The 27,019-nt window shown below is 46.5% G+C and overlaps 1 protein-coding gene across 7 annotated transcripts in view; it reads left to right on the forward strand.

The window, feature by feature from the left end:
• The window catches only part of LOC122715831 (latrophilin Cirl-like), a 365,198-nt gene that overhangs the window by 127,839 nt on the left and 210,340 nt on the right, over nucleotides 1–27,019 (forward strand). For all 7 annotated transcript variants that reach the window (XM_043938340.1, XM_043938336.1, XM_043938335.1 and 4 more), the window contains one exon: nucleotides 995–1,117. In XM_043938340.1, coding sequence (XP_043794275.1) covers nucleotides 1,021–1,117 — 97 coding nt within the window. In that variant the 5' untranslated portion in view covers nucleotides 995–1,020. The remainder of the gene's footprint in view (nucleotides 1–994; nucleotides 1,118–27,019) is intronic.

The following is a 27,019-nucleotide window of genomic DNA, read 5'->3' on the forward strand; positions in this document are numbered from 1 at the left end:
AGAAAGAGAGAGAGAGAGAGAGAGGCCGTTTCCCGCCCTCTTTGCGCCCGTTTTCTCTGAATTAAGCTGATTTGCACGGTTCCATTCCGACAACAGCGTTGCAATTTCCTTTCCTCGCCACGCACACGGTTTCCTTGTTTTTTTTTTTTTTTTTTTTCCATTTTGGAAAAAATCGAGGGGAGAAAGAGTTACGTACCCTCGAGAATCGAAATTTGTCGATTTAACGAACATTTAACAAACATTGTTCGCAGGGTAGCGGATTCGGTGCAGAGCGTAGCTGGAGGGATAACGGGAAATCGACTCGTGCGTGAAAAATCCTCGTAGCGGGATGTCATCGTTACGAATTTGGAACGGCGATAGGAGAGCAGGTGCGCGCGAGCTGGATTAGGCGTGGAATCGCGCGGATAACATGTTTTCCTTCGATAATGCCGCGCGACAAAGGGATTTCGCGAGAATGCGACTGACGTCGAGTTTAAATCTCGGGAGAAGGGAGGGGGAAGAAAAAAACGCAGCCCGCGTGTGCGTCGAACACGAGGCGTGATCTCCGATAGATTGGAATTTAGAAGGGCTTTGTTCCACTTATCGATTCCGATTTTATCCCGAGTTTAAAAATTTAAAATCGGATAGCGGAAAAATTAATCGATCGATATACAATTTTCTTCAATCTCTTTCTCTCTCTCTCTCTCTCTCTCTCTCTCTCTTTCTCTCACTCCGTTCTCTAAACTCGTGAAAACGCGTATTAAATTTATTTTAAATTCGGAATTTTGTATAAAATCTCGTTAAATATTACGCGACACGAAGTTAACCTCCGCGACGTGACTCTTCCCTCTCCACCCTTCCTCCCCTCGTTCCAACCGGTCAAGATGTTTCCTCCCCGCGAAAAATGCTGGAACATAACCGAATGAAAAATCTGGCCGCGCTGCGGTCGGTGTAACGCTCGCGGTAGCAATTACTCTCACCCTCTAACGATGCCGGGGTTTTGTTTTGTTTGCAGGCGTAGTCGGAGCTCGGAACTTGACGATGGAGTGCCGCAAGGGTCGACGGAAAGGTCTACTCAGTGGCCTGGTGTTTGCGTGGCTGGTAACCAGCGGTTGTACCGTCGCGGCGCGAAATATAGGTGAGTGGCAAAGTATTTACGATTTCACCGCGCCGCGCCGATTCCGAACCTGGCGGACCTGTCCACAGCCGCTTCTCCGTCCTTGTGCCAATTAAGCCTCCCGGACGGAGTGGAGTGGAGGCGCGCGCGAATATTTACAAGCCGCGCGAGGCCCGTGTTCTCCGAGCCCGTGAAAAATTGCCCGCTTTCGAGTTTCGAATGGTTGTTGACGACGAAAAGCCTGTGGACAGGGTCGAAAGGCGGCAGACCTCGGTCGGCGGCGACTTCTGCTTTGTTGCATGCGGATAATTGGTAAGAAGGAAATATTTGGCGGGGTCCAGATACCATGCGATGTTCGTTTCAACCCTGTTGAAGTCTTGGACGGCAAGAAATATTGCATCGCTTGTTGTGTTTCTTTCCCTTTCTTTTTTTCTTTCTTTTTATCTTTCCGCAAAAGATTCCGCAACGTCAATAATCTTTTCCACGTTGCCCTCTGTATTTCTGTATCATTCATTCCATTCCATTTCTCTGAAACGATAACCACTATTTTAGAAATTCTGCGTTATTAATATTATTATTATCGTCCATCTGTATTTCCTTATTCATTATATGTACCTCTATCTTTTGTATAAAACATTTAACCGTTAATTCGTTCGGATGAAAAGTAATGAAAATAATAAGGAGAAACGATTAAACTATCGTTTAAAAAAAAGAAAAAAAAAAACGAATCTCGCAAACGAATCTTATCATCATTTAAAACAATTTTCTCCGCGATCACTTGCTTAAATTCTCGATCAAACGAATTAAAATCGTTTGAAAATCAATCCAATTCGATTCCGAGTGTTCCGCACCGCGGGGGAAAAAAAAAAATAATTATCGTCGTGGAATACACGTCGTGGATGAAACGTGTCGCTCAGCTGTGTACGTGTATATACGCGGGAAGGGGAGGGATGGGTTTTGGAGAAGCGGGCGCGGTAGCAGCGGGGCGAAGAGGGGATGGGACAACGCGGATCGACGCACTGCATATCCGGTCGGGCGAAACCGCAGCACGGCGGCCGCGCTTACGGGTTGACCGTTGAAACATTTATCGGAAAGCAAACACGGTGTGTTTAATAACGAGGATGGAAGTAGCCCGGGCCCCGGCTAATGTGTGTGTCTGTGTGTGTGTGTGTGTAGGCGGCCTGTTACGTTCCGGCGTAGATCGTCCCTCCGCAAATCGTCCCTTCACCCTTGAGAAGACCCTCAGGAACAGGGAGGATGGCTCGGCCATACGAAAGGCCGAGTCGAGAATTAACTCGTTCGCCCCGCTAATCGATTTAGGAGAAGATTGCCGTGTCAAGTGATATTGTTGCGAGAAGAATCGAAGGGGAACGGGAGGGGAGGCAATGTTTGCCGGAGCCCACGATGCAATTAGAGGACAAACACGCGTTCACTGTGGTTAACTGTGGTTAAATATTTGAAAAAAATACCTGGATAGATGCCCGGCCTCTTTCGATTCAACTCTTCGAAGATCGAAGAGGGGAGCGCAACTCGTGACAAATATCCCCGATCCCCTAATACCGGTTAAACGAAACACCTTTCCCCTGGATGGATAAAGTTTCGCTCGATACGAAAAAAAAAAAAAGCACGCGATTCCTCCATCGGATTTCAGAGACGGAAAAAAGAAAAGAAAAAAAAAAAGAAAAAACACGCTGGTCGTGCTTTCCACGCACGAGTGAAAAGGGTGGAGATCTCTCGGTTTGGTTGCGCGACCAAGCCGAAATTTCGTGGTGCGCGCACGTCGAAGCGAAACCGAGTATTAACGAGCGCCGCTCTCGAGAGCGATTTCGAGTCGGCGGGGGTCGAATAAGGATTGTAAACCAGAAGGGAGAGAGAATTTTCTCTCCTATTCCTTCGCGTTATCACACACTTCGGTGCGCCTAATCCGTGCGCGTCGTCGTCGTCGTCCCCCTCGCGTTTCCACTATTTTGCCCTTCGTTTCTTCGAAGCCACGTATCGCTGCCTTCGAGGATTCGTCTGCTCCGCTCGTTGGCGCGCGGACAACTCGCGCGATAGATAAATCAAAATCTCTCCGGCATTGTGCGGTCGACAGCTCAGACGGCTTTGCTCCCTCCACCGTTTTTGATTCCGGGTTGAAGAAAAATGGCAGCAGGGTAGATAAAGGATTTACAATCGAACGTGACGTGACCAATTTTTTTGAGCGACCGAGATTCATTCAAATATCTCCGATTCGAGGGCAATTTGTGAATAAAATGGATCTGTGTGGGATAGGATCGAAATGTTCTGTACGAATCATTGTACTTGATAATTTTAAGACGACCGGTACATAAGGAAGCTGCAGAAAGTTTCGAAGACTTTCTCTAAATACGTACTTCTTCTCTAACACGTACACTCTTCGTTGCTCGTGGTCGAACTCGAATTCTTCTTCGTTCGAGTTCCATTCTGTTCCAGATTTCTACAACAGAAGCATCTTATCGCCAGAAAATTGTGTGTCGTCGTCATTTCAATCTCTTGTGAGTCGAATTAATTAATCAATATATTATTAAACGAATCGAGATATCATAGATTCGATGGCAATGATGTGCGCGATAATGAATTTTTCAAAAAACAATCACCGTGTTGAATCAAAACACATTATGTTTCACAATTGTTCAGCAATCGATCGATAATTGGAGGAAGGCAAACAAACTCACAGAGCGGATAAGCCATCTTTGAATTCCTGCATGGTACCCCCCTGTCCTCCGATTCGATTCAGAGCGTTGAGGAGTACGACTGCGACATTCGTCGGACGTGATGGTAGTTGAGAAATGTCGCTGGAAACGGAAGTGCTCCGGCTCAACGTCGTTCACCGACGGCCGGCCAAACAACCTCGTCTCGCCCCGACCTGCGACCTTTCCCTTTCCCTCTGGCTTTTCCACCTAACCGTAACTTTGTCGCGAACCTTAGCGTCCAAGATTTGTGGTACATCGGGAACACACGGTGGCCCCAATTTACTGCGCATTACGCCGCTTTTCCAACTTGTTTCCTCTCTCTCTCTCTCTGCGGGAATTTCCGTTCTTTTCGTTCCTCGATACGTTATCCAACGTTCTTTCGGATCGGTTTTTCGCTATCCGCCCACTCTTCGCGTACACTCTTCGTTCCTCGTGATCGAACACGAATTCTTCTTCGTTCGAGTTCCAGATTTCTGGAACAGAACTATCTCGCCGGAAAATTGTGTATCGTCGTCATTTCAATTCGATCGTAGTCGAGCTGCATTATTACTTATTTTGATCTCGGTTAAAAAGTTCAGCAGTTTTGATCGGTCCATTTTTTTTTTTTTTTTTTTTTTTTTTGAATCAAAAGTTAAGTCAAAATTTAAATACGCATACGTAAAGATTAAAGATATTGTAATTATCTTTGAAAGTGATTCGAGTTAATTTTATCGTTGAAAGAAAAAAAAGTATATAAATTTACGATGATGCTTAACGAGTCTGTCAACTTCCCTCTACAATTTTTCTACTTTCACTGCAAAGGTTAAGTACACAGATAGTTTTTTTTTTCTTTTCTTTTCTTTTCTGTACTCGCATCGCGATGTGTATCGTAATTTAACCACGTAACAATGGAGGAGGACGAGGAGGAGGCTCGTTGAAAGTCACTTCAACGTGACTAATCTAATTTCCAATCATGCGCGAGCGGTTGCTGCGAGCACAGTTCACTAGCTGTCGCTTCTTTCTTCTTGTACCTTCGACGCGTTTTCGTCGAGTTCATTGAGTTCTACCAGCGATTATCCGTTCAGACGGTAACGATCTGTCTGAGGAGCGAATTTAATTAGTCACCGGCACGCGCTAATGTTTAGATTGGTAATTAAACAAAAAAAAAAAAAAAAAAAATAAAAGAAAAGGGAAAAATTAATATTCGCGCGTGTAATGACGCTCTATTCATATTTCATTTTTTTTTCTTTTTTTTAATTCGATCAAATCAACGCGGTGACTCGCCGACCGGTCGTATTGATATTCATTTCTCGATTCAAGCACAACCACGGTTTTTATTGCTCGGTAAACGTTCCACCGAGTTGTTTGCACGTTATTAATTCCCTTTTACGAGGATACAAATAAAGATAATTAAATTCAACCTCTCTTCCATATTTGCACGATTTGCAACAGAATTATGTTTCTTAAATTGTTACCTCTCCATGTCGGTAAAATCTTTATTACCCGGCGCATATAATTACACGAGATGGAGAAAACGACCCATGTATTTGCCGGCAGACGAGCTTTTCCATCCCCGCAAAAATCACTTTCGGTTCGACGAAAAACGATCGAACGAAACTACCCGGATTCCCAGCCCTCCCACTCGCTCGAACCGCTTTCTCTACCGCCTCTTCCGGGTCGCGTGGAACTTGGTTCTCTTGCCGCTCGCGTTTTCCAATTCGCGCCGAATGGATCGGTCGCGCGGAAAATAAGAGATTGCCGTGATCTTCGTGTCTCTCGTCTCTGGTGGTCGTGTCGCCTCTCTCGTGACTCGAAAGAAGAAACTCGAAAGAAGGGAAGGAGAGATCCTCCGATTGGCAGGGAGCAGAAGGAAAAACCGGGAGGAAAGGTGGAAAAAGAAATGGGAGAGGAGGAGAAGGAGCGGAATCTTTCAGCCGGAATTCTTGGACGTGGTGATTCGAAGTCGAGAGAGAGAGAGAGAGAGAGAGAGAGAGAGAGAGAGAGAGAGAGAGAGAGAGAGAGGTAGTAGGAGGAGGACTTTTAATTCTCGTGACGTTTACTTCCGGCGTACGTGACCCAGTTCGTGTACGGGTTGCGCCTCAAAAATTGCATTCAACCTTGGATGCCGCCCTATTTCAACCTGTTTTCTATTCGCGCAGGATCACCTCTCTTCTCTCCCCCACGGTTTTTGACCGTAATTGAAAATCTTCGCCCTCCTTTTCTCTCTCTCTCTCTTCCCTCCTTCCTTTTCTTCCTTTTTTCTTTTTCAACACGATCGTGGGCCGCCCCCGGTGCCGGCATTTGCATAGAGCAGCCGTTGAGCGGAGCCCTCGACGCTGGATTATCGTTTCCTTTTTATCGGGGTCGTGGCATAGTTCGCGCCACGTTAGCCTGTTCAGTTGGAGAAATAGTTTCCTCTCTAGGTTGGAACGTCGACGTAAAGAGACCATTACAGGCGAATACACAGGCCGTCGTACGCTGACTTATCCCTATATATATAGGTTGAAACGGAAAGAACCGGGTAATTAATGATATCGTCTCTCTTTCCATATCTGTATCCTCGAAACAACAATTTCTTTCTTTCTTGCCTCTCCTACGCTCGGATAGCGGGCAAAAGATCGATCGAAAGTTGGCGTGGATTTCCAGGCTCGAGCTATTTCATTCTCATGGATGGTTCGCGAGATGTTCTCCACCCCGTTTAATTTTATAGAATCCATGGGATCAGGCTGTCGACGAGCGCACGACACGGTACACGCGCGAGCGGCAAGATCGATCTGCCGTTCCGCGAGAGCGCCGCTACCCATCAGTTTCTCTCCTTACGACACCGCCACCTCCGCCCCCTGGATTCCTCGACGTAATCGATTTCCGATTTCTTAGTGGCGGCAATTTTTCAACGCTCGGTGAAAAATAACTGCGGAATAAGCCCCAGCGCTGCGCGAGACAGAGCTCCCCTCAACCTCCTCTCCCTTTCCCCCCTCGTTTGCATCCTTCATTCCCATCATCGTTGCTCCTCGTATCCTCGTATCCCTCCTCCACGACACGCCTTATTACGAGAGACCTATTGCGAAACTAGATGAACTAGGCACGGGGCTCAGGTTCGAGCCTCCTCTCGATCTTCGTTCGAAATTCACACGCGTTGCCGACAATCGATTAACGAACCAAGATCCAAAAAAGAAGGAACAAGAAGAACGGACCAAAGAAGGATCGGCGTTTCATCTATTTAATACATTACTCTCGGCTTTACCTTTTGCCCCGTGTTAACTGTTTCCAACTACGAGACCGCGATAAAAAGGGGATAATAGGCATCTTAGGGTGCGGCGGAAGGAAGAAAGGCATGGGTGGTAGGGAGAGGGAGGGGCGAGCAAGCAGCTTTTCAGCAAAAAGCCGCGGTTAAAAGAAGGGTGGAGGGTGGAGGCAGATGCGAACAGGGATGGAAGAAAGACGAAGCTTTATTAAGACGTACGAAATGCGGGGTTCCGTTCGCGATAATAAAACGATCTCTCTCTCTCTCTCTCTCTCTCTCTCTCTCTCTCTCTTTCCTGTGGAACTCGCGCGATCGCTCTATTGTTCCTCGCTAACGCACATCTCCGTACGAGTTCGCCTCCCTTTATCTTCTCCTTCTCTCCTCTTCATCGACTTCTCATCCCTTCCCTATAGCCACCGCGCGTTTCCGTTTGCACCCACACTTGACCCGTTTCCACCGCTTCTTTCCGATAGAAAACAAAGTCGAAATCGTTTCGTTCTCTCGGCCAGAGGCGACGTTACCTATCATCTCTCCCCCCTGCTCACCTATCCAATCCTTTTTCGACCACCGTTCCGGCTTCTTCCGCTTTTTCTCCTCTTTCTTGCGCTCCTCTTTCTCCCCGATCCACGCTCTCGTTAACATTCATACTCGTAGCGAGGCCGGGACCTTTTTTGCCAAGTCGACTTCGCCCCCTTCAAAGAGAGAAAAGAGGCTCTCCGGGTCTCTGGGGTAACCGTTTCCACCCCCTCCGGCCTTTCCCCCTCCCCCTTCCCTAGGTTTGCCCGGTATGCACGCGCACAATCGCACCTCCATACACTTGCGACGGTATTTTCGGAGGTTAAAGTCGCGTGAAAGCGACTCGAGGGTCTCGAATTCACTTTGAACGTGCAGTTACTTAATAAGCGTCCCGGTTCGAATCGATTCTCCTCCTCTCGTATAAAATTCCGAGAGGAATTTTTTTATTTTTATTTCTTTTTTTTTCTTATAACGGAACGTTTCATCATTCGATTCGCGTGTTCGAAAGATTTCGACGATTTAGTTTTTGAAAAAAAAGAAAAGAAAATGTAAAAAGAAGGAAGGGACGGTATAACGGTGGGCAGATTTCACGATGGTTATTTCGTGCAAAGGAATGAGAATGCTGCGAAGAAAGGGAGAGAGACAGAGAGAGAGAGAGAGAGAGAGAGAGAGAGAAGAAAGTATAAAGTTCCTCCGATAAAGCAGTTAACTAGCGCGAAACCCGTCTGCTTAATCGCGCCAGCCTGGCAAACTTCGTGCCTAAAGGGATGAAGCGTGTTGCGTTACAGAAGAATTTTACCAGGGTTGAGAGGCTGAGAGGAGGCGAGAAAATATCGATATTCCCCGTGAAATTCGAGAGAATATCGCGGGCGTTAAGGAAAGATTGGCGACGTGACGGGGCCGTTTCACGGCACGGGTCTATTGATTTTTTAATAAGCGCGCCTTTTTCTCGGCCGATCGACGAGATAAAGAGGAAGGCTGAAAGAGAGAGGGAGGGGAAGGAGAAGGAGGAGAGGGGGAGAAAATAGGAAAGAAAAATGAAAGAAGACAGCGTGGCTCGGTAGTAGCGGGTTGGAACTTCCTGTCGAAGTTTCCCAGGCGCATTAATGCGCGCCAAATTAAACCGAAGTTTCTTCTTCGGCCGGCGAACTTCGTTAAACCGCTTTGTAAATTCCTGTCTAGCCGTTGCTCCTCGCTCTGCCCGGTGTAAAACGAGCCTGCGAAATATTGCGGCATCGTATCGGAGTATCGAGGTCAGCCTGACCACCGACACTGGCGCACCTCTGTTGCTCCTGTTTTCCTCGAGTTCGAGTTCTACCGTTCTATTATCGAAAACATGGTTTCAAAAAGAAAAGAAAAAAAGGAATCCTTGGAACCTCTGGCGTTTTACCAAGAGCTAAAAGTTTAAAAGAAAAGGCTTCGGACGTGATTAACCACTTTCTTCGAGTAAAACATGATGGATCTCGATTCATCGAATTTTTTCAAATTTTCTTTTTTTTCCCATTTAACAACTGTGAAAATTGTGAATTATCCGCTCTTTGCGACCGGTGTCAGACCTCTCCATTTAACGTCGATTATCCTAACGTCGAAAAAAGGGATACTTGTCGATCAACTTCAAGAAACGACTTAGGAAACCTAAAACAGCAAATGCTAACGAACACCGTCATACCCGCTTCTTCTTCCTCTTCTTCTTGTTCTTTTTCTTCGATACCAGTATTTTATATCATTCGAGTACTTCTAAGCGAGAAACTATCTTCCATATATATATGGAATGTTACGTAAGACGCTGTTATTAGTGGTTGTACGCGCGATTCAACAAATAATCCTTATCGGTCGAGTTCCCTTGTAAAAAAGCGACACAGCTACCGGTGCAACCGGGGATCAGATTATAAGCCCGTCGCAGTCGCGCGTTACATTAATTTAGTGCGCGAACCGTGGTCCTCTCTCTCTCTCTCTCTCTCTCTCTCTCTCTCTCTCTCTCTTTCCTGGCAGGCAGAAGTTGCTTCTGCATTCATTCTCTCCTCCCCCCTGAACTCGCGTTGGTATGCGCGGATTACAAGAAGCTCGTGTACGCTTCCTGGCTGCTGCACGCGCTTGCTTTTATAAGCGGACACCCCTCCCTTTTTTTTTTTTTTTTTTATTTTTTTTCTCTCTCCCCTCAACCGGGACCATTTACAAAGGCGAAATGAACGTAGTTACGTCTCTTCTCGAAACGATACGCGAACATGATTTATCCCGTCACGTGGGACGTGAGTGATATATATTTCCTTGGAAACGGTATGAAAAGAGAAAGAATTACGCTCATTGAAAATCTTAGGAATTCTTTGCCTCGAACGATTCGTTCGCCGTCCCCACGGCATACTCACCATCGCTCGATAAATATTAGCATTTTCAGTAAAGTTTTATCGCTGTTTCTTATCGCTCGAGCTATCGTTGGAGCTAATGCGAAGGGAAATTTCATGGTATTTCGATACTTAACGAGTGTTTCGCGTACGGGTCGCGTAACGATCCTTGTAAATCAAGCTTGTGCAAACTTTTAAAGAACTCCCCCCTCCTCGCCGTATATATATATATATATATTGGTTGGCTGTGATCGGCCAACGAATTCGGTGTATAATGCGTTAATAAAACGAACGAAAGAATCGTTCGATCGATTTCGTATTTCTCTGAATCTGAAACGCTCGATTCCGCGTTTTGTTCGGTCAAAGCGGAGAGAAAACTGACGGAGAGAGCGGCTGGTAATTTGCGAGAGAGGCGAAGATCGCCCTCGTTTACACCAGACGCGTGGATCGTCGAAATTTCATCCGATAGACATCATTCAGTGACGCAATTTTATCGTGCGAGATGGATAGATGCCACTAGTCGGATGTTGTATTTGCGTTTCTCTTTTGAAGAGAAATTGATACGCGCGCGCGTTCTTGATCGAATGAAACGGAGCTCTCCGTGTTTTCCTCTTCCGCGGAACACCGACGGAATTCTCGTAAATGATGGAGAAGAGGATCGTTATCGAGGGCGCGACAAATTGGTTCGAGAGACTTTCAAATGGTTTATATCTTCTCGACGAAATAACTTTGGAAAAACGAGTGTCGTCGGATTTGGTTTCCGCCACCGTTACTTGGATTGGGAACATAAAACTATGGTATTTAACTTGAAATATATATATATACACAATGCGAATCATTCAAGAATCACGAGAATTGATCGTCACACATCTGTCTTTCATCTACAAGACAAAAATAAATTCCTATAATATATTTTTTACGCGATAACTCAATATTTCTTGGATTCTTTTCCAGATGCAAAATTTAAATATAATCGGATAATAATCTCAAAGAAACATTTTCCATCGGAAGGGTTGATAAATTCCTGTGGAAAAAATTGCATCCCTTCAAACTTCTTCGCTTCGACGATACGTACGTAAAAATCCTCGCCTCGACTCGTTCGAAATCCATCCAGATCCACTCCGCGTTTTTACACCGGCACTATATCCCCTCCTCTCCTCCCCTTCTCCCTTGGAACGGCCTCGAGAATACAGCAGTTTCCTTTATCGCGCGAAAGTCGCCCCCTAAAAATGTATAACGATAGTGCTCGCGCTCGCCCGGCTAACCGGCCGATAAAATCGAAATCGTAAAACTGCGAAAAACTTCTCTCCCTCTTTCGCGGAATGGACGGGACCGGCGCGCGAACCGTCCAAATTATCTTTTAAACTGTCCTCCCCGCTTCTCCTACCATCCCGTAATTCTCGCTTAAAACCGCGCGATTCCGATTCCACTTCTCGCGACTCGACTCGACCCGACCCGAACCGATCCGACTCGACCCGACTCGCCTTTTCTCCCACAGTCGCACAATGCGTCGTTAACTCCCCCCCATCCCCCTTATCCACCTTTGTCGGAGGGTAATTTTTATCCGAAGCGGCTCCGGTTATCGGAATCGTTATCGAGGCGCATTTAAAAAGTTTGTTGCCCGCTCTCCGCTCCATTGTCGGTGGCGCGCATTCCACCCGAGTTACGTAGCCGTGGGCGGCGCAACTTTAATTAATTTGGCCGCGACGATCGACGCCTGTGTGAATTCCGCCACCTCTTCGCACCGTTAGAGATCGGATTATAAGATTTCCACGCCTGTGCTTGCTCGCGTCGTCCCACCGATCGTCTTTGGAAACGAAAGTTTCAGTTTACTCGCGATTTTACTCGGTATAGAAATAGTCGGGATCGTGGACACGGTTTTCCTCGAGATTGAGCTCGTGAATTGGGCTCGTTAGAAGAAGAAGGTTCGTTAGGGGGTAATGATGGCTGATGGTCGATGTTTACTTGCGTCTACGCGTCGGTTCGAGTCATCGTTGATCGGGGAATGGATGCGCTTTCGGTGCGTCGGGGTCAGTCGGATAATTAATAACGGGGATATTTCGAAAGGATGGCGGCGGGCGAGCGGTTTCTCTCGATGTTATCGGGACGTTGTTATTATTTTGCGATATTTTCATTGTTTCCTCCTGCCGTGCGCATACAGTTTGGAATGGCCATTCGATATATTACGGTTCGCGAAGAAGGAATTTGAATGGAATTTAACGCGAAGCACGGAGTTATGGAAATGTAAAACAATAATCGGGGCCGGGATCGAAACGTCGATTTGCAATACAATATCTCGGATCGGAAAGCTTTTTGTCTCTGCAACTCTGAAAAAAAAAAAAAAGGAAAATTCGATCTGGACGAATATTTCGAAAGTAAAAAAAAAAAACTACTCTTTTCACTTCTTCCACAATAGATAATTACCAATTTTGTGTCATCAATTGCCGGCACGTAATTACCTGTTAGTAAACCACTATTATTCATACGTATACTTTTTCCAAGCGTTGACGTAATATAATTGCATCCAGTCAATCCAACAAATAATAAACCGCGTACAATCGCAAAATTCACCCCTACCCCCGAATCAATAACCGACTATACGAATCGCATCCGCGAGAAATATTGAAAATCGGGACACAAAATGAAACCTGTCGACCAACCTCTCCTATACAACGCTCCTGTACAACAATGAAGATAGAAAAAAAGAAAAAAGCAAAAAAAAAAAAAAAAAAGAAAAAAGAAAAAAAATGATAAAAAACGGTCGGATAAGGCCAAACGGAATCGAGATCGATGCTCGGCTGCAATTAACCCGATAATTGAATTACAGTTAACCGGTTATCGTTCCACGATAATTCCTGCGCGAGGAAGAGGAGGGGGAGGTCTGTTGCAGGTACGCGCGTCTCGCGGATCGAGTTCACGGCTCGCCGTGATCGGTCGAGCGGATGGGAGAGGATCGCTTGGATTCCTGGCAGTCGAGAGCGAGGAAAGGGTGGCCTTAGCTGACGCAATTAAAGCCGGTTACATTGTTCGAAGGGAGAAGAATGAGGGACAATACGCGTACACACACGATTATATCCTCTGTTTTCGCATTTCTTCGTTCTTGAGGGAGGCACACAAGGTGTTTCAGATAAAAACTAGAAACGAGAACATATTCGAAGGATCACTTTTCGGTCGAAAAAAATATTATATATCGTATACATGGGATCGAGCTATTTAATTTTTAGCGATACTTATTCGTTTGAAATTATTTTTTATATCGATTTATACCTAGTTTAAGACGAGACGAGTATCCCTTTATAACATCTATTCGTTTTGAATTTTTCCTATCGGTATATTCGTATGAAATCGTAGACGTATTTAATAAAAAAAAAATCAATCCAAATCAAAAAATAATTTCACAAACAAAATAAATCTAAATCCCATCACCTGTCGTGTCTCGAAAACTAAAAAATGAATCCACAACTATATACTGTTATAATACATATACGCACCAAAAATCCATGGATTTTTATCTGGAACACCCTGTATGTATGCCGTCTTCCAAGCGATTCTTTTCGTTCTCGAGAGAGGAACGCGCGTACGTTTCGAAGAAGGAGGAGGAAGAATTCTTTCTCGAGTCCTCGATCGGTGAAATCGGGAGGGTTGTGCGCGCGTTCACGTCCCGTAGGAGGCGCGTAATAAATTGCAATTAAACGGGCGAGTAGGGCCCGTTTTTAGCGGCGCGACTTTGGAAGATTTCGCGGACACGCGTCTCGACCGCCCCCTTCGGGGGAAGGGGGAGGGGGACCACACAACGTGTCCGATTAAATTGCGCGGCTGGTCGCGCGTTCGATCGCGAAAGACCTCTTCATTAGAACGATTCAAATTAGCTGTGTCGTCTGAGTGGTGAGCCGGTCGGTAGCAATAACGGGCGCGCGACCATTCGCGATTTTTTTAATTGGCAGAGGGGGTGGGGAGGGGGATTCTTCTCTTTTTCCTCGCGAATCACGCCATACGATTTCGCGGACGCGGTTCCTCCTCCTCCTCCTCCTCCTCCTCCTCATCGACGCTGCTCCTTCCATCCACCACCGCGCGATGGTGTTTGTTATGTTAATTAAAACCGGTTACGAGTTACTTCCTCCCTCCATCCAGGCACGACACGCAACAATGCTCGCTTAAAACCGAACAAATTTAATGCGCCGTGTACGAAGGTGCGTCCCCTCTTCGATTTGACCAACCTGTAACTAATCCTTATATAGGTGTATAAGGTGGTAGTACTGGATACTCTTTTTTGGACGATGATAATCTTCGATATTCTTCTATATATTTTGAGCTACACGTTGATTACAATATTATATTCGATAATATAAAGTTTCTTCTGTATAATTGTTCGGTATATACATAGTTTTCTCATCAAGTGTGTATAAAATCTATTAGAAAAGAATCGAAGATTCGATTTCTTTTTTCTTTACATCGTATTTTTGTTTGATATTCATAAGATCTATCGTTAAATCTTCTAACTTTTAACAAAATGGCACGTATATACACGAGTAGTGTATCTACAAATCTACTCTAGTTGTTCTCGTTTCATCGGAGAGAGGCCGCGAATACGAGCGGCAAATGTACGAAACAGTCTTTAAAGGACCATAAAAGTTGTAGTTTAAATTTATGACCGGGTCCATCGATCACCACCCGGTAGCCCCGGGCTTAAGACAATTTCCCGAGAACAGATGTCTCTGTTTCCCCACCCTTTCCGCTCGAGAAATCGAGCGACAAGTTCGAACAACGAACCACCTCTCTGAATCCTGAGGAACGATACGCATAATTCGCGTGACGTCTCGACTTTCGACGCTTTTAATCCCGGTGCTTCGGTGCACCTTCTCGAAACGATCTCGAAACGAGAGAGGAAGAAGGCGGAGGAGAGAGAGAGAGAGATATATATATCGAAATTCGCGCACACCTTCCCGATACCTTTTCAGGAGACCTCTTCATTATGCGATCCCGATGTTTCCGTGCAATTAAGTCGGCTTGCAACCAGGTAGGCCCGTTAGTCGGCGCATGTTACGACCGCGTAATAAACGTCCCGCGGAAAAGTTATCGCGTCGCTTCGTTTGAATTTGTGATCTTTTTCAGAATGGACACCCTCCCTCCCCCCTTCGTTCCTCTTCGCTCGCCTCGAGGCCTCGATACTCCGCCTCTCTCTCCCCCTCTCTCTCTCTCTCTCTCTCTCTCTCACTCTCCCTCTCGCGCCGTCCGATAATAAAAAAGGGGCCGAAATCACGCGCTGTTTAACGACTCGGACCCGCAAGAAGCTCTCGCCGTAAAAGCCTCTAAAATCTTGGCCCATTCCGCGTTAAAGAATGTACAAGCGCGTTCTCAATGTAACGAAAACCTGGCGCGCACGTCGTCCCGTGAGGAATCTCGCTATATTCGATCCGTTGCCTCGGGATCTCGATAACGTTAACCGGATAATATCCTTGTCCCTCTCTCCCTCCCTCCTTCCCCCGGTATGATTTCAAAGAGGTCAAAGAGATAGGGAATTGCTTTAAAGATTTCTTTAAAGTGGTCGCCCGTATCCGGAGAGAACTCGAAGGGATAAAACTTCAACTTTGCGTAACGTCCTGGTGGGAAAATGATGCGGTGGATTTTCGATTCTCTCTCGAATAAAAATATAAGAAGATAAGGGGAAACGATTTTCTTATATATATTTTCGGAAGCGAATTTATTTTTCTATTAACGTTTAACGATCGGGATATAAGTCCACGGTTGTTACGAAAGATACTCGATATCGTTCCGATATCGACACCGAGTATCGGTTTATCGGTCAACCCTCGATGAAGCTGATGGCTGATGAAACGTATCGTTCCCCAGAATACGGCTTGCTACGATTCGTTACGAATATCGGTTCACGAAAGTTTAACATGGCCTCCGCCATATTTCTATAAATTAGAAATTTCCACCCTATTAAAAAAACAACGTAACTCTCTGTCTCTCTCTCTCTCTCCATCTCGTGAAGCAAAAATTCTTCATCGAATTTTTCATTACTCTCGAATCATACCCAACGTATCAAAATCCATTTTCCCTTTCAACGAATAATACGATCGTCGAGTGACTTCTGGCCGGACGTGAAAATATTTCTTCCCATGGTGGAAGGACGTGGAAAGAGAGAGAGAGAGAGAGGGGGAGCGGCGTCGGTGGCGGCGGTGTGCTGCTGCACGCGGCGGATGGTATATGTGAGCAGCGCGCAGGGAACAATCGGTGGAATGGGAGGGAAGAGAAAAGACGAGCGACGAGTGCATTCCGAGACCCGCGAGAATGAGGCGCGAGCATCGAGCAGGTGGTAAAGGGGAGGCAAAGGACGACGGCGTAAGACGGAGGACAGAAGGTGGACCGGGGAGGGAAGGTCGGCAACCCGGCGTTACCGCTTCACAAAGACAAGAGGAGGCGAAGACGGCGAAAAGAGGGAGGCAGAGCGGCGGCAGGAATGCCGAGGGAGGCGGTGTGCAAGGCCCTCCTCTGTGTGTAGTGTTTTGCGCTTTTCAAGCCATCCTCGCGCGTCAACCTGTTTCTCGTCTCCTCGCCCTTCTCCCTTGCCCGCTTTCCCCCGCACCCCGCGCCCGTAACCCGCCGCCGTTTCTTTTCGTCGCTCACCACCGTCTTTTAGCCGTGAAAAAAAAAAAAAAAAAAATTCTCACCACCGAAGAAAAACTTATTTCGACAGCGGGGAGCTGCCGCTTGGACGTCGCGCGCCCTCGTTCCGACGTTGCTTCTCTTTGTACGTAATACGGATATAAACGTATGGACTTGCCTCCTTCTCGCTTCGACGCGAGAAAAGAGGTCTTTCAATTCCGGTTTCGCGTGAAAACGGGTCGGTGTTTAACACAGGGTCGATATTCCGAGATTTTTGCGTTCGACGAAATGCTACGTATCCGAGTATTTCGACGAATATTTTTAGATCGGCTATGATTCACGTACAAGCGTCGTGGATCTCGGGGCATCGGAGAAGCTTCTATTTTTCCATTCTATCTCGTCGTGGGGGTGAGAAACGAAGGCGATTCGTCGGTGTCGTGAAATCGGGAATCTCGTAAAAGGAGGAAGAGTGTTTGCTCTTGCTCGTGGGTTGGCTTTTTCCTACCTTTTCCTTGGGCGTGGAGAGAAAGAGCGGGAAGCTCGAGATTTTTCCTTCCTCTCTTTTTTATTCTTTTTTTCTTTTCCTCTCTTATTATTCGTTCGATCGTTCCTCGGCAACACGCGAAATCTCGTTTTAATCGAGTTCAAACAGGGCTCCGGGTGGTCGCGGCGGCGGCAGTCTCGGTCGGTGCAACAGAATTTTAACGAGCGGACGCTTCCGATAGGCTCCCGCGGTAATTTGAAAGCGTCAGAAAAAGGCAGAGGAGGGCCTGGATCGATTTTCGTGGAAAGGGGTTGAAGGGAACTGGGTCAACCCGCCGTAACCGAGGTTTCTACCCGTTGGTAGAACGTGGTCCGGTGACGAGCCATATCGCGTGTTTCATCCCACCCGGACGTCGAAGGCGGACAATTAATTAGCGGAGCGGAGTTTGCGCGAACTTCGTAAAACTGGGATAATTATTAATGCCTGTCTATTATACGTCCGATCCCGCGCTATAAAAGCCAAACGTTCGTTGGTTATTGTGCGCCAAACGATTTATATCATCAGCGGGGGAGTCATATTCAATTCAACCGGAACTTAAATATTTATATTTCGCGCCAAATAAATTCGTGCAAACGTTACGTTTTCATCGTTTTCATCGTTCGAAGGTGTGAAATATCCATAGCTGGGATGAAGCTCTCTCTCTCTCTCTCTCTCTCTCTCTCTCTCTCTCTCTCTCTCTCTCTCTCTCTTTTTCTCTCTCTATGAAGAATCGGTTTCACACCGGTCGTCGGTCGTGATCGACGTCGTAATTGATGACGATTTTACCCCTCGATCCCGCGCCAACCAGAGCCTCGACTAGATTGCTCGAGGAGTGATCGTTGCATGGGGCACGGGGCGCGAAATGACGAGTGACTGACTGTGATCGCGGCGTGAAAGGTGAGAGAGTAAATTGTCGGTGGTCGAGAGCGAACGGGCCACGTAGGTGAATCGAGGATGAGAAAGCGAACCGAGAGATCTCTCGACCTCTCGCAATAATAACGAAGACATCAAAATACTTGCGTATAAAATAAAAGCGTGACCCACGCTACGACGTATAATAATTCTTGCCGGGACAACGAGCTCGAAATGTGAAATCGGATTTATTACGCGAGACATTCTGTGAGAATGGCCCGTGAGAGCTACGAACCTTTGATTCGAATATCGTAATTCCTTTATATGTATATATATATATATATATCTCCGTCCCTTCGCACTCTTTAATTTATCGTTCTTTTTTTTTTTTTTATCCCGGCGAATTTCAGTCCATCGAAAACGCGAATCCCGGGGTGAGATCAATGGGAATCGATGTTCTCAAAGCAGTTCCAACAACCGCGCTATCTCATTTTCCCCCTCCTTTTTATCCGCATTACAACAGGGGGATAATATTTCCACGCGGAAAGGGGATGAAAACGGATAGACGGAGAAACAGAGAGAGAGAGAGAGAGAGAGAGAGAGAGAGAGAAAGGGATGGAAAAACAGCAGGGCTCGAAATACAAAGTATTATACAATATTTTCAACGCGGGTGGTGAGCGACGAAAAACTGGAAATCCGCAAAACCAACGGATCGACGGGTGGTACGATAACGCGCCGCGAGTTCTCGCCAATCAGCTTTGTGCGCTTTCGCTCGGCGAGCAGAGCGTGGCAAACGTGGAGCGAGCGGAATCGTTCCCTCTACCCCCTTCGTTTTTTTTTCCCTCTCCTCCTCCTCCTCCTCCTCCTCCTCCCTCCTTCCCCCTCCTTCCCCATTCTCCCTCCCACTCCACGGCCCGGCTTTTATTTGTCCTCCTTCTTTTTGTACTTCAAACGCAATTAGTGCAGTCAACGCTGGTTGTGCGCGCCGACGGGGGATTATAATGGCAGCGTGTGCACTCGCGCGGCTAATGAGATCCGGAAAAATCAGGCCTTCGGTTTGCGCGCGCCCGAGCGACGCTTGTTAAATGACGCTCGTTTGAAGCAGGCTTCCGTGTTTTCGGCCACGACCGCTTCCCTCCTTTTCCGATTACAAGCGCAGCCGGCCACCGCCAACCCTTCCTCCACCACCCCGTTTGTTCCTTCTCCCTCCGTTACTCCGTTCACGCTCAACAGCCGTACAAACGTACTCTCCTCCTTCTTTCCTCCGCGTCCCGCTTACCAGCTGTGATTTCTTCTTCTGTCGCGTATTTTTTTCGGCTCGCGCACGCGCCACCTCCGCCCTCCTCCCCCTTTTCGAAGGGGTTAGAAGGTGTGCTCCATGAGGCGAGAGGAACCGCGATGATAATTCACCCGCTGACGAAGCAATTACGCGCTCTGTTCGCGCGCCACTGATTCACGCGCGCCCCGTTTTCTTTCCCGTTCCCTGTTCCAATCTCATTGAAAATACACCGTGAATAATCGTGGAGGAGGGGAGGAGGAGGAGGAGGGAGAAGTGTGGAAGTTTTATGATTTTTTCCGCGGGGAGGTAGAAGATTGAAATTTGTCACCGGAAACTGTGAAAAGAGGAGGGGGGGAAGGGGAGTTTTGTGTGATGGATTGCGCGTGACGTCGCGTGCATGGACGTCGAATTGATGATTGTTGGGAACAGTTGCGGATTTAATGCAGGAAACGAAAAATTTTTCGTTCGGGATGAATCGTTATCGTTGCGGTCGTAGAATAAGCGATGATTTAACCAAGTTTATATAGCGGTTTATATATCGGGTATAATTTACTCGTGATTATCGGTTAGCATTCTTCTTTAGTATATATATATATAAAATAATTAGGACAACGAAACGAAATGTAGATTACATACGATTTCGAAGTAGGTATTTATTTCTAAATTCAATTAACGAGCTTTGTAAACGTGGATAAAAAAATACACCTTTTGCAGAAGGAAGGAACGAACGAACAAGCATAATTATAAAATCATTCTTCTGCCCAACATATAATTACATTTGTTCCAGTAATATTTGCATAGTGCGTAATTAAAATGGTGGAAACTTCGTATAATTAGAAGCGTCCCTATTCAAACGTAACAAAATGACGAACCTCTAATTGCATGTAATTTATTATAATTAATATATATTTCATACATATCCCCCGATGTCCCTAACAACACCAGAATCAAACCTCCAAAATTCCGCGAATTCATATAAAATGAATGATATTCGTAGAATATTCATATCACAAATTAATTTCGTTCCATTCTTCTTTTCCAATTAAATTCTCATATTTAACGATTCCCTAAATTGATATTGCCATAGAATATCTTATCTTATTCTTATTATTTAAACATCTAATACAATTCTTTCCAAAAATTAGATATTATTTTTACGATAGAAAATTTCATCAAAATCTAATTCTCCATAAATCCATAAACGCGAGATTTCAATATCAAATATCGATACAAAAATAATTTAAATGTAATAACATTTCGAAATACTGTATTTATATATTATTTTACACAAAAGTATTCTCAGAATCCTTAAATTAATCTTCCATCTCCGCGCATTTGAAAATCAAAATCTCGACACACACACAGCAGGAACACAACGAGCAGCGAGCAACCGTGTCGCATAATTTCTTCGAGGGCTGACACATCGAGGCGCCCCTGCGAAACGCATCATTTACTCGCAGCGTGCGCCAGCATCTGCATACGGGGGTATTCGTACAGTCAAATGAGCAGATTCCGCAGGGTGCGGCCTTTGGGTCACGAGGGGTTGGCTTTTAACAACTGAATTCGCAACCGCTAAAATCTGGGCGAAAAAAATTGGTTTGCCGAAACGTTCGAACGTTTTATCATCGTCGTCCCGATCAAAGGAAACACAGAGCAACAAGAACCCTTCGAACGTTTTTCCTTTTCATTCATTGTTGCGTTCCATCGACTCGTGAATTTCATCCGTGTTCTCAATTCACTGTATCAATTATTTTCCCGCTACGAGCTCCGGACATTAATTTGTTTGTTGAAAAAGTTTGCATTCCGTTTCGTTCGAAAAGCTGTTTTCTCGTATGTATGCAATCCTTGTTGACGTTCGTTTGCACACGAAAGAATTGCTTTTATCTTTTGTCTTATCCCACCGTCAGAGGTAGATATTCAGATTTTCAGAAGAGGAAATGGAATTTATTTAAAAAAAAAAAAAAGAAAGAATCGCGTCGATATTCCTTTGTCCATCAATCCATTTTTGGAGAGGTCAATTGGGGGCCAAGTCTGAGAGGGGATGGGATGGAAATCAAATTTTCGGCGAGTATCGTGGAGAACTCGTCGGGTGAAAGAGGGAAAGAAACGCGAGGAGGAAGGATCGTGCGGCGAATGTCCACGGATAATTGAACGGAGGGGTCAGGGATGAGAGAGGATAGGAGGAAGAGAGAGAAAGAGGGAGGGAGGGAGGAGGTGGTGATTCAGGAACGAGGAGGTGGCTTTCACTAACGAACGCCATTTGGTCCTCGGTGTGGCTCTCGAGTGTGCACTCGTCGCGCATTCGGTTATTTGTTCGGTCAGGTCCGCCGAGGGAGAGGCGAAGCGAAAAACAATCGGCCTGGCTCCGCTGAATCGAGCGTATCCACGAGGAGGGAGATAAATAGTTCATTTGGTTGCGCGGACAATGAAACATAAATTCGTAATGCCGATGGTAAGGCAAAAAAAAAAAAAAAAGAAGGGGAGGAGAGAAGGATGGTCAGGTTCACGACGACGATTCATTATGGTATATCGTTTAAAAGAGATGAATGAAGATGCAACCGGAGAGGAGGCGGTCAACCGGAATAAAGGAGGGGAGGAAGGAAAAGGAAGAGGAACGGTATTAAGCAAGTGGAACAAAGGTGTTTCGTGTCAGAGGGGGATAAATAAAGAGGAAGAAAAAGACAGGGCAGGGGAGAGGAGCCGCGCGAGCCGCGCGACGTCGGCCTGGTGTTAATGGAATAAAAAGGTAAACTGGCGAATAAAAATAAATTCGCGGATTCGGAGGTGGGATTGAAACGAGGAATAGCCTCGTTTGAATGGGGATGTGCGTATGAAAGGGTTAAGGAAGAGGAAAAAAAAAAAAAAACGACGGACCGTCTATTCACTCGGGTGCGCATAGGACGACAGGAAGATTCGTCGAGCTGTTTTCTCCACTCTCTTTCCTTCTCTTTCTCTCTCTGCATCGGCTTTCGTGATTTTTAGTGCTGAAAAGAAAAGAGAAAAGGAGAAAGGAGAAAAGAAAAAAATAGGACAGCTCCTCGCTACGGTAACAGTACTAATAACGACGAATTCAATCTCTTTTAATTAGGACGCGTCGGTCGTGATTGCATCCATGGTTCGCGCGACCGCTTGTTTGGTAGACATCTTCCGTTCTACGCCCCGTACACCGGAGAGCTTTTTAATTAAAAGGCACACCGCTACACCAGCAAATTAATTGTGCGCGCGTATTGTTTACTATTTGTTCGTGCTCCAGGAGAGCAAGAGATTAATAATTTGCCGTGGATACGCACGCGCGTGCGAGCACATATATACGCGGATCGTCGTATTACGCGGTCGTTTGCTCGTGTTATCGTGTCGTTACAAAACGGAACGGGGAGGGGGAAAAGGAGAGAGAAAGAAAAAAGAGGAAAGCAGAACGGTGACCGGAACGGTTTAATTCGCCACGGTTGGATTGTCTCGAAACTACGTGGATTCGACGTGCACGTATGGAGTATCGAGAGCGGGAAATATTTATCCTGATTCTTCGTTCCACGAAGCGTCAATAATTCGTAATTAAAGCGAGGAGGGATATTCGAAGGGATGTAGACAGGGATGAAAAAGGAGGGAGAGGGGAGGGAGGGGGGAATGGAAGAAAGAAGGAAGGGAAAAATGAGAAAGAAAAAGAAAAAGAAAAACCCGGGCCCCGGCTACTTTTCGAACAATTGACCTCGTTTAAGGGCGCTCGTCGCGCGACAAAGGGCGCTCGATGCTTAAGAAAGGGCGCGCAAAGCTCTCGCGAAGGGCTGTACAGATCAAATTGAAGTGGTGGCTGCTGTACCGTCGCAAAAAAAAAAAAAAAAAAAAAAAAAGGCGTCGCATAGAACGACGACGTTTTATTTTGCTCCGTCGTTTCTCACCGAGCTTCCTTCGTCCCTACAGCCTACGAGACGAGGAAGACGACGTGGACGGGGACAACAACGAAACCGCTTCTCTTTCCTTCTCTTCCCTTTCCTTCCCTTCCCATCTCTTCGTCTTCAACTTCTCAACACTCTCAGCGCGTCCCTCTTCGAGCGGCTTTTTCGTACTCTTCTTCTCTTCGTCCCGGGTTAAAGTCTCTCGAGCCTCGCGTCGCATTGTGCCACGAAATGGCGACGCGTCGGACGCGGGGAACAAGGCGTGAGAGAATCCTCAAACACCGGTTGCCTCCGATTGAACGAAATGGAGGAAAAGGCGGTGTGAGTTTAATCCACGAAATTCCTCGAGCGTCACGCGTCCTCGATCGGCCGGGGACAATCGATGGGGTGGGTATGATGTACCCGGGGCAGGAGTTGGAGGGAAAGAAGGATGGATCTCGGAAATTTTTAAAGAGCGAATTTCCGTCAAGAGACTCGAATTGGAGCACGACCCTTCCAGTCGACGGGCCATGATTTATGAAAGATCCGACTCGATTACCCCGTTGATTAATTTACCACCGGGGGTTGATCGATTTCCAATTCATCATAAATGTCCTCTCTCACGGTGGCAGCGGCTCTTTCAGAGGAGATCCCCCTCTGGGACGCCTGGAGGATGCTCCCGAAAGATGCCGCCAGTCAACCGCAAATTAACTTTAATGGTTAATCAGGCCGACGTGTCAGCCTGGCAAATTTTTTGACGATAACGAAGAAGCAGCCACTTGATGGCAGCCGCTTCTGCCCGCACCGATACACCTCCATCGACCTACGACCCGCGATGTATATATCAGCTGGAAGGGGCATTCATCACTATGAGACCGGGTGCACGGACCGGAGGGTTGAAATATAACCGGACGACCGGGACGCGTATTTTTTATTCCTATCGACGTTTAATTAAAAGTTGACCGCAACGTGCGTGAGAGAGAAATCATGGGAGCTGTGACCGAGGAAAAAAATGGTGCAAGAAGGAGGGGGAAAAGGATTCGTGGGTGAGCATCGTACGCGTCGTGCTACGATCTCCATATTTCCGTTTCTCCTCTTCTTCCTTTTCTTTCGTTTCGCTTATTTTCACAGCCTTCTTTTTTTCATTTTTTCTTCTTCCTCCTCTTCCTCCTCCTCTCTCTCTCTCTCTTTCTCTCTCTCTCATGTTCCATCGAATGCACGAAAAATTTTCGAGTATCATTCTAAAAAAAAAAAAAAAAAGCGGACAGCGAACGCGTACGTCCGATAATCAGATAGACAGATCCTTCCTTATCGGTCCCTTCCGCCCAATTAAAACCGAGTTCTTCCGGTAGCCGCGCAAACGACGGAGCAATGGGCCGGAAAGCGATTTCGGACGATCCTGACGAGGATATTTCGTTTAATCCGAGTGTCCCGTCGCCATTTCTCCCTTTATCGTACTCTCCCTCTCTCGTTCCCCACTCCGCCCGACACTCGACAGAGGAAATCGTTATACGGAATCTTTTCAGAGCGTGCACCCATGCCAGGAACGTTTCACGTATCTTATAAAAACGCGCTAGGATCGAAGAAGAATCTAGACAGGGAGGGAGGGAGAAGAGTCTGAAGAACAGACGAGACGCGGCGCGTTACATGGCCGACGAACTCCAACTTGTGAGCCGCAGCCAACGAGGTGTGTTATTTCATACCCCCCGAGTGCAGACCTTTAGGCAATTTTCGTTATAACGTAGGTTTCGTCGACAATCTTCGACGGCTTCTCCCCGCGTTCTTTTGCCTCGATTATATCCACCAGCCAGGTAGATAGAACGAGACAGCCGGTCTCCTCATCGAACAATGAGGATCCGTCTTCGACGCTACGTTTTCACCAACAATCCCGACTAGAATCGAAAGCGTCTCTTTCTCTCTCTTTTTCTCTCCTCTTCCTCTCTTTTTTTCATTGTTTCGTAACGCGTGGGTGGATGCACCCAGAGAGAGGCAACTACTTAGGGAAGAATCACCCCGTAATTCGATCTTGGGCGCAACATCGAGAGCAAGAAAATCCTTCTCGTCCCCGCTGTGCACAGGGAATATCTGTGTTCGGCCAAGGTTTCATCAGGCACTCTTCTCCATCGATCCTGCTGTTCGCCACGATTAACTCCCGCCGCGGGATAAACCGTGATAAAGCGTTCCACCGCTGATTATAATTCCAAGCAGACGTCAAGGAAATTCATGAAAACGGGGAGAAGATCGCGGGGATGTGCAATCGGCGGTGGGACGAGCAATTTCGGCTCTCTCTCAGGTTGGAAACGGTCTCGCGAGGCCTCTCGACCTCCCCCATCGTTTCTGCTCCTTCTCATCCTCCTCCTCCTCCTCCTCCTCCTCCTCGTGTCTCCCTTATTCTCGGCGAGGTTTGACAGAGGGGGTGACAAAGGAATCGGCCCGCTCCGCCAGCCTTTTATGGCGGTGGTGTCATCGTTGTCGGCCCATGGAACGAGGAAGCAAAGCACCGATGGGGGACGATGGTCCCAAGCCTGGCCGATGGAAGTTTATTGCGAGAATACAAGGGGGTTGCGTCGGATCTGCTGACTCGTGGCTCGTGGAAGAAGATGAATAAGGGAGAGTACGAATAAGGGAGGAGGGGTAGGTGACTTGGAGCAGTGGTGCTCGAGTGAGGAAGAGGAAAGCTTGAAACGATTCGATAAACTTCGGACGCGTGACCATTTAGCAGTAAATTATATTTTTTTCTACATCTCTTCTTCTTCTTTTCCTTCAACTCTTGCTGTAATTTCGCCAATTTTGCTTTTTCCTCCATTTCTTCCCTCATCTTTTGCCATCCCTCTACGATTGTACTTTACCTGTAGGTACTCTCAAGTGAATCATCCTATATCCATCCATATATGTACATATAAATACATACATATATATATGTATATATATATATATATATATATATATATATGTATGTACATATATATGTACATGAGCCTCTGACTGGTTATGCCTTATAGAAAAGGGTAATCCTGCCATCCACTTTTCGTCCCTCCGGGGATTTCGAGAACGCTTTTCCGCCCGGTCGACCAGCACCACCGACGCCACCAGCGTGGGTATGAATAAATATTAGAATTTTGCGGATAAGCTCCGTTTTACGAGGCGATACTTGTTTCCACGACGCCGACGTGGGTAGATCGATTGGACGATCGCTCTCTCGCTCCCCTCCACCTCCAATACGTCCCTGTTCGTTTCCCAATGGCACGATCCCCTCGTCGATGGATTATTATATTTCGGTTCACTGGTTGGAATCGTTGTACCGATACGTTTTCTAAACGTTTACTACCCCCTCTTTTTAAATGAACGGAAAAAAGTATCAATCTCGCCGCGTTTCCTTCCGCCACGAGAACCGTCTTCGTCTTTTTTTCAGTTTCGCTCGATCCGCTTTCATTTCTCTCGTATCTGTGAACATTCATATATTCGACTCGTATTATCGTGTTCGTTTGATGACAAAGGATGATCGGGACACCGAGATTGATCGAGGTTCATCCACTTTCGAATATTTTCCATCGGACTAATTTTATTCGATTCCCACTTTCGAGCCACGGCTTCGAAAACCGCGTTGAACAGACGGAGAGGAATCGAATGGCTGGTATAAATGGGGGGGAAAAAAAGGAATAAAGAGAACAATCGGTAAAAGGAAATACGACGGAGAGGGGAAAAAGTCGGTGGATAACCGACGGTTGGACAGGTACACGAGGTCAACGGGCAAAAAGCGGGATAGGAAAAATGGAGAAAAACACGGCACCGCTGCGCTTGACGTATGGTGCACGAGATAAGCGTGCAGATTGCGCAAGACTGGGACCTCCGCTTGTGACCACGGATCGAAAACGGGAATGGAAAGGATCGAACGGGTTGGGTCAAGACACCCACTTCGCCCGTTTCCTAGACGTGGCGGGTAATAATATTACTTTTACATGTGTGTACCATTCCTGTTATCTATATCGAGACCTG

Source organism: Apis laboriosa, unplaced genomic scaffold, assembly GCF_014066325.1.
Source record: "Apis laboriosa isolate Shangri-la unplaced genomic scaffold, ASM1406632v1 scaffold40_cov151, whole genome shotgun sequence".
NCBI lineage: Eukaryota > Metazoa > Arthropoda > Insecta > Hymenoptera > Apidae > Apis > Apis laboriosa.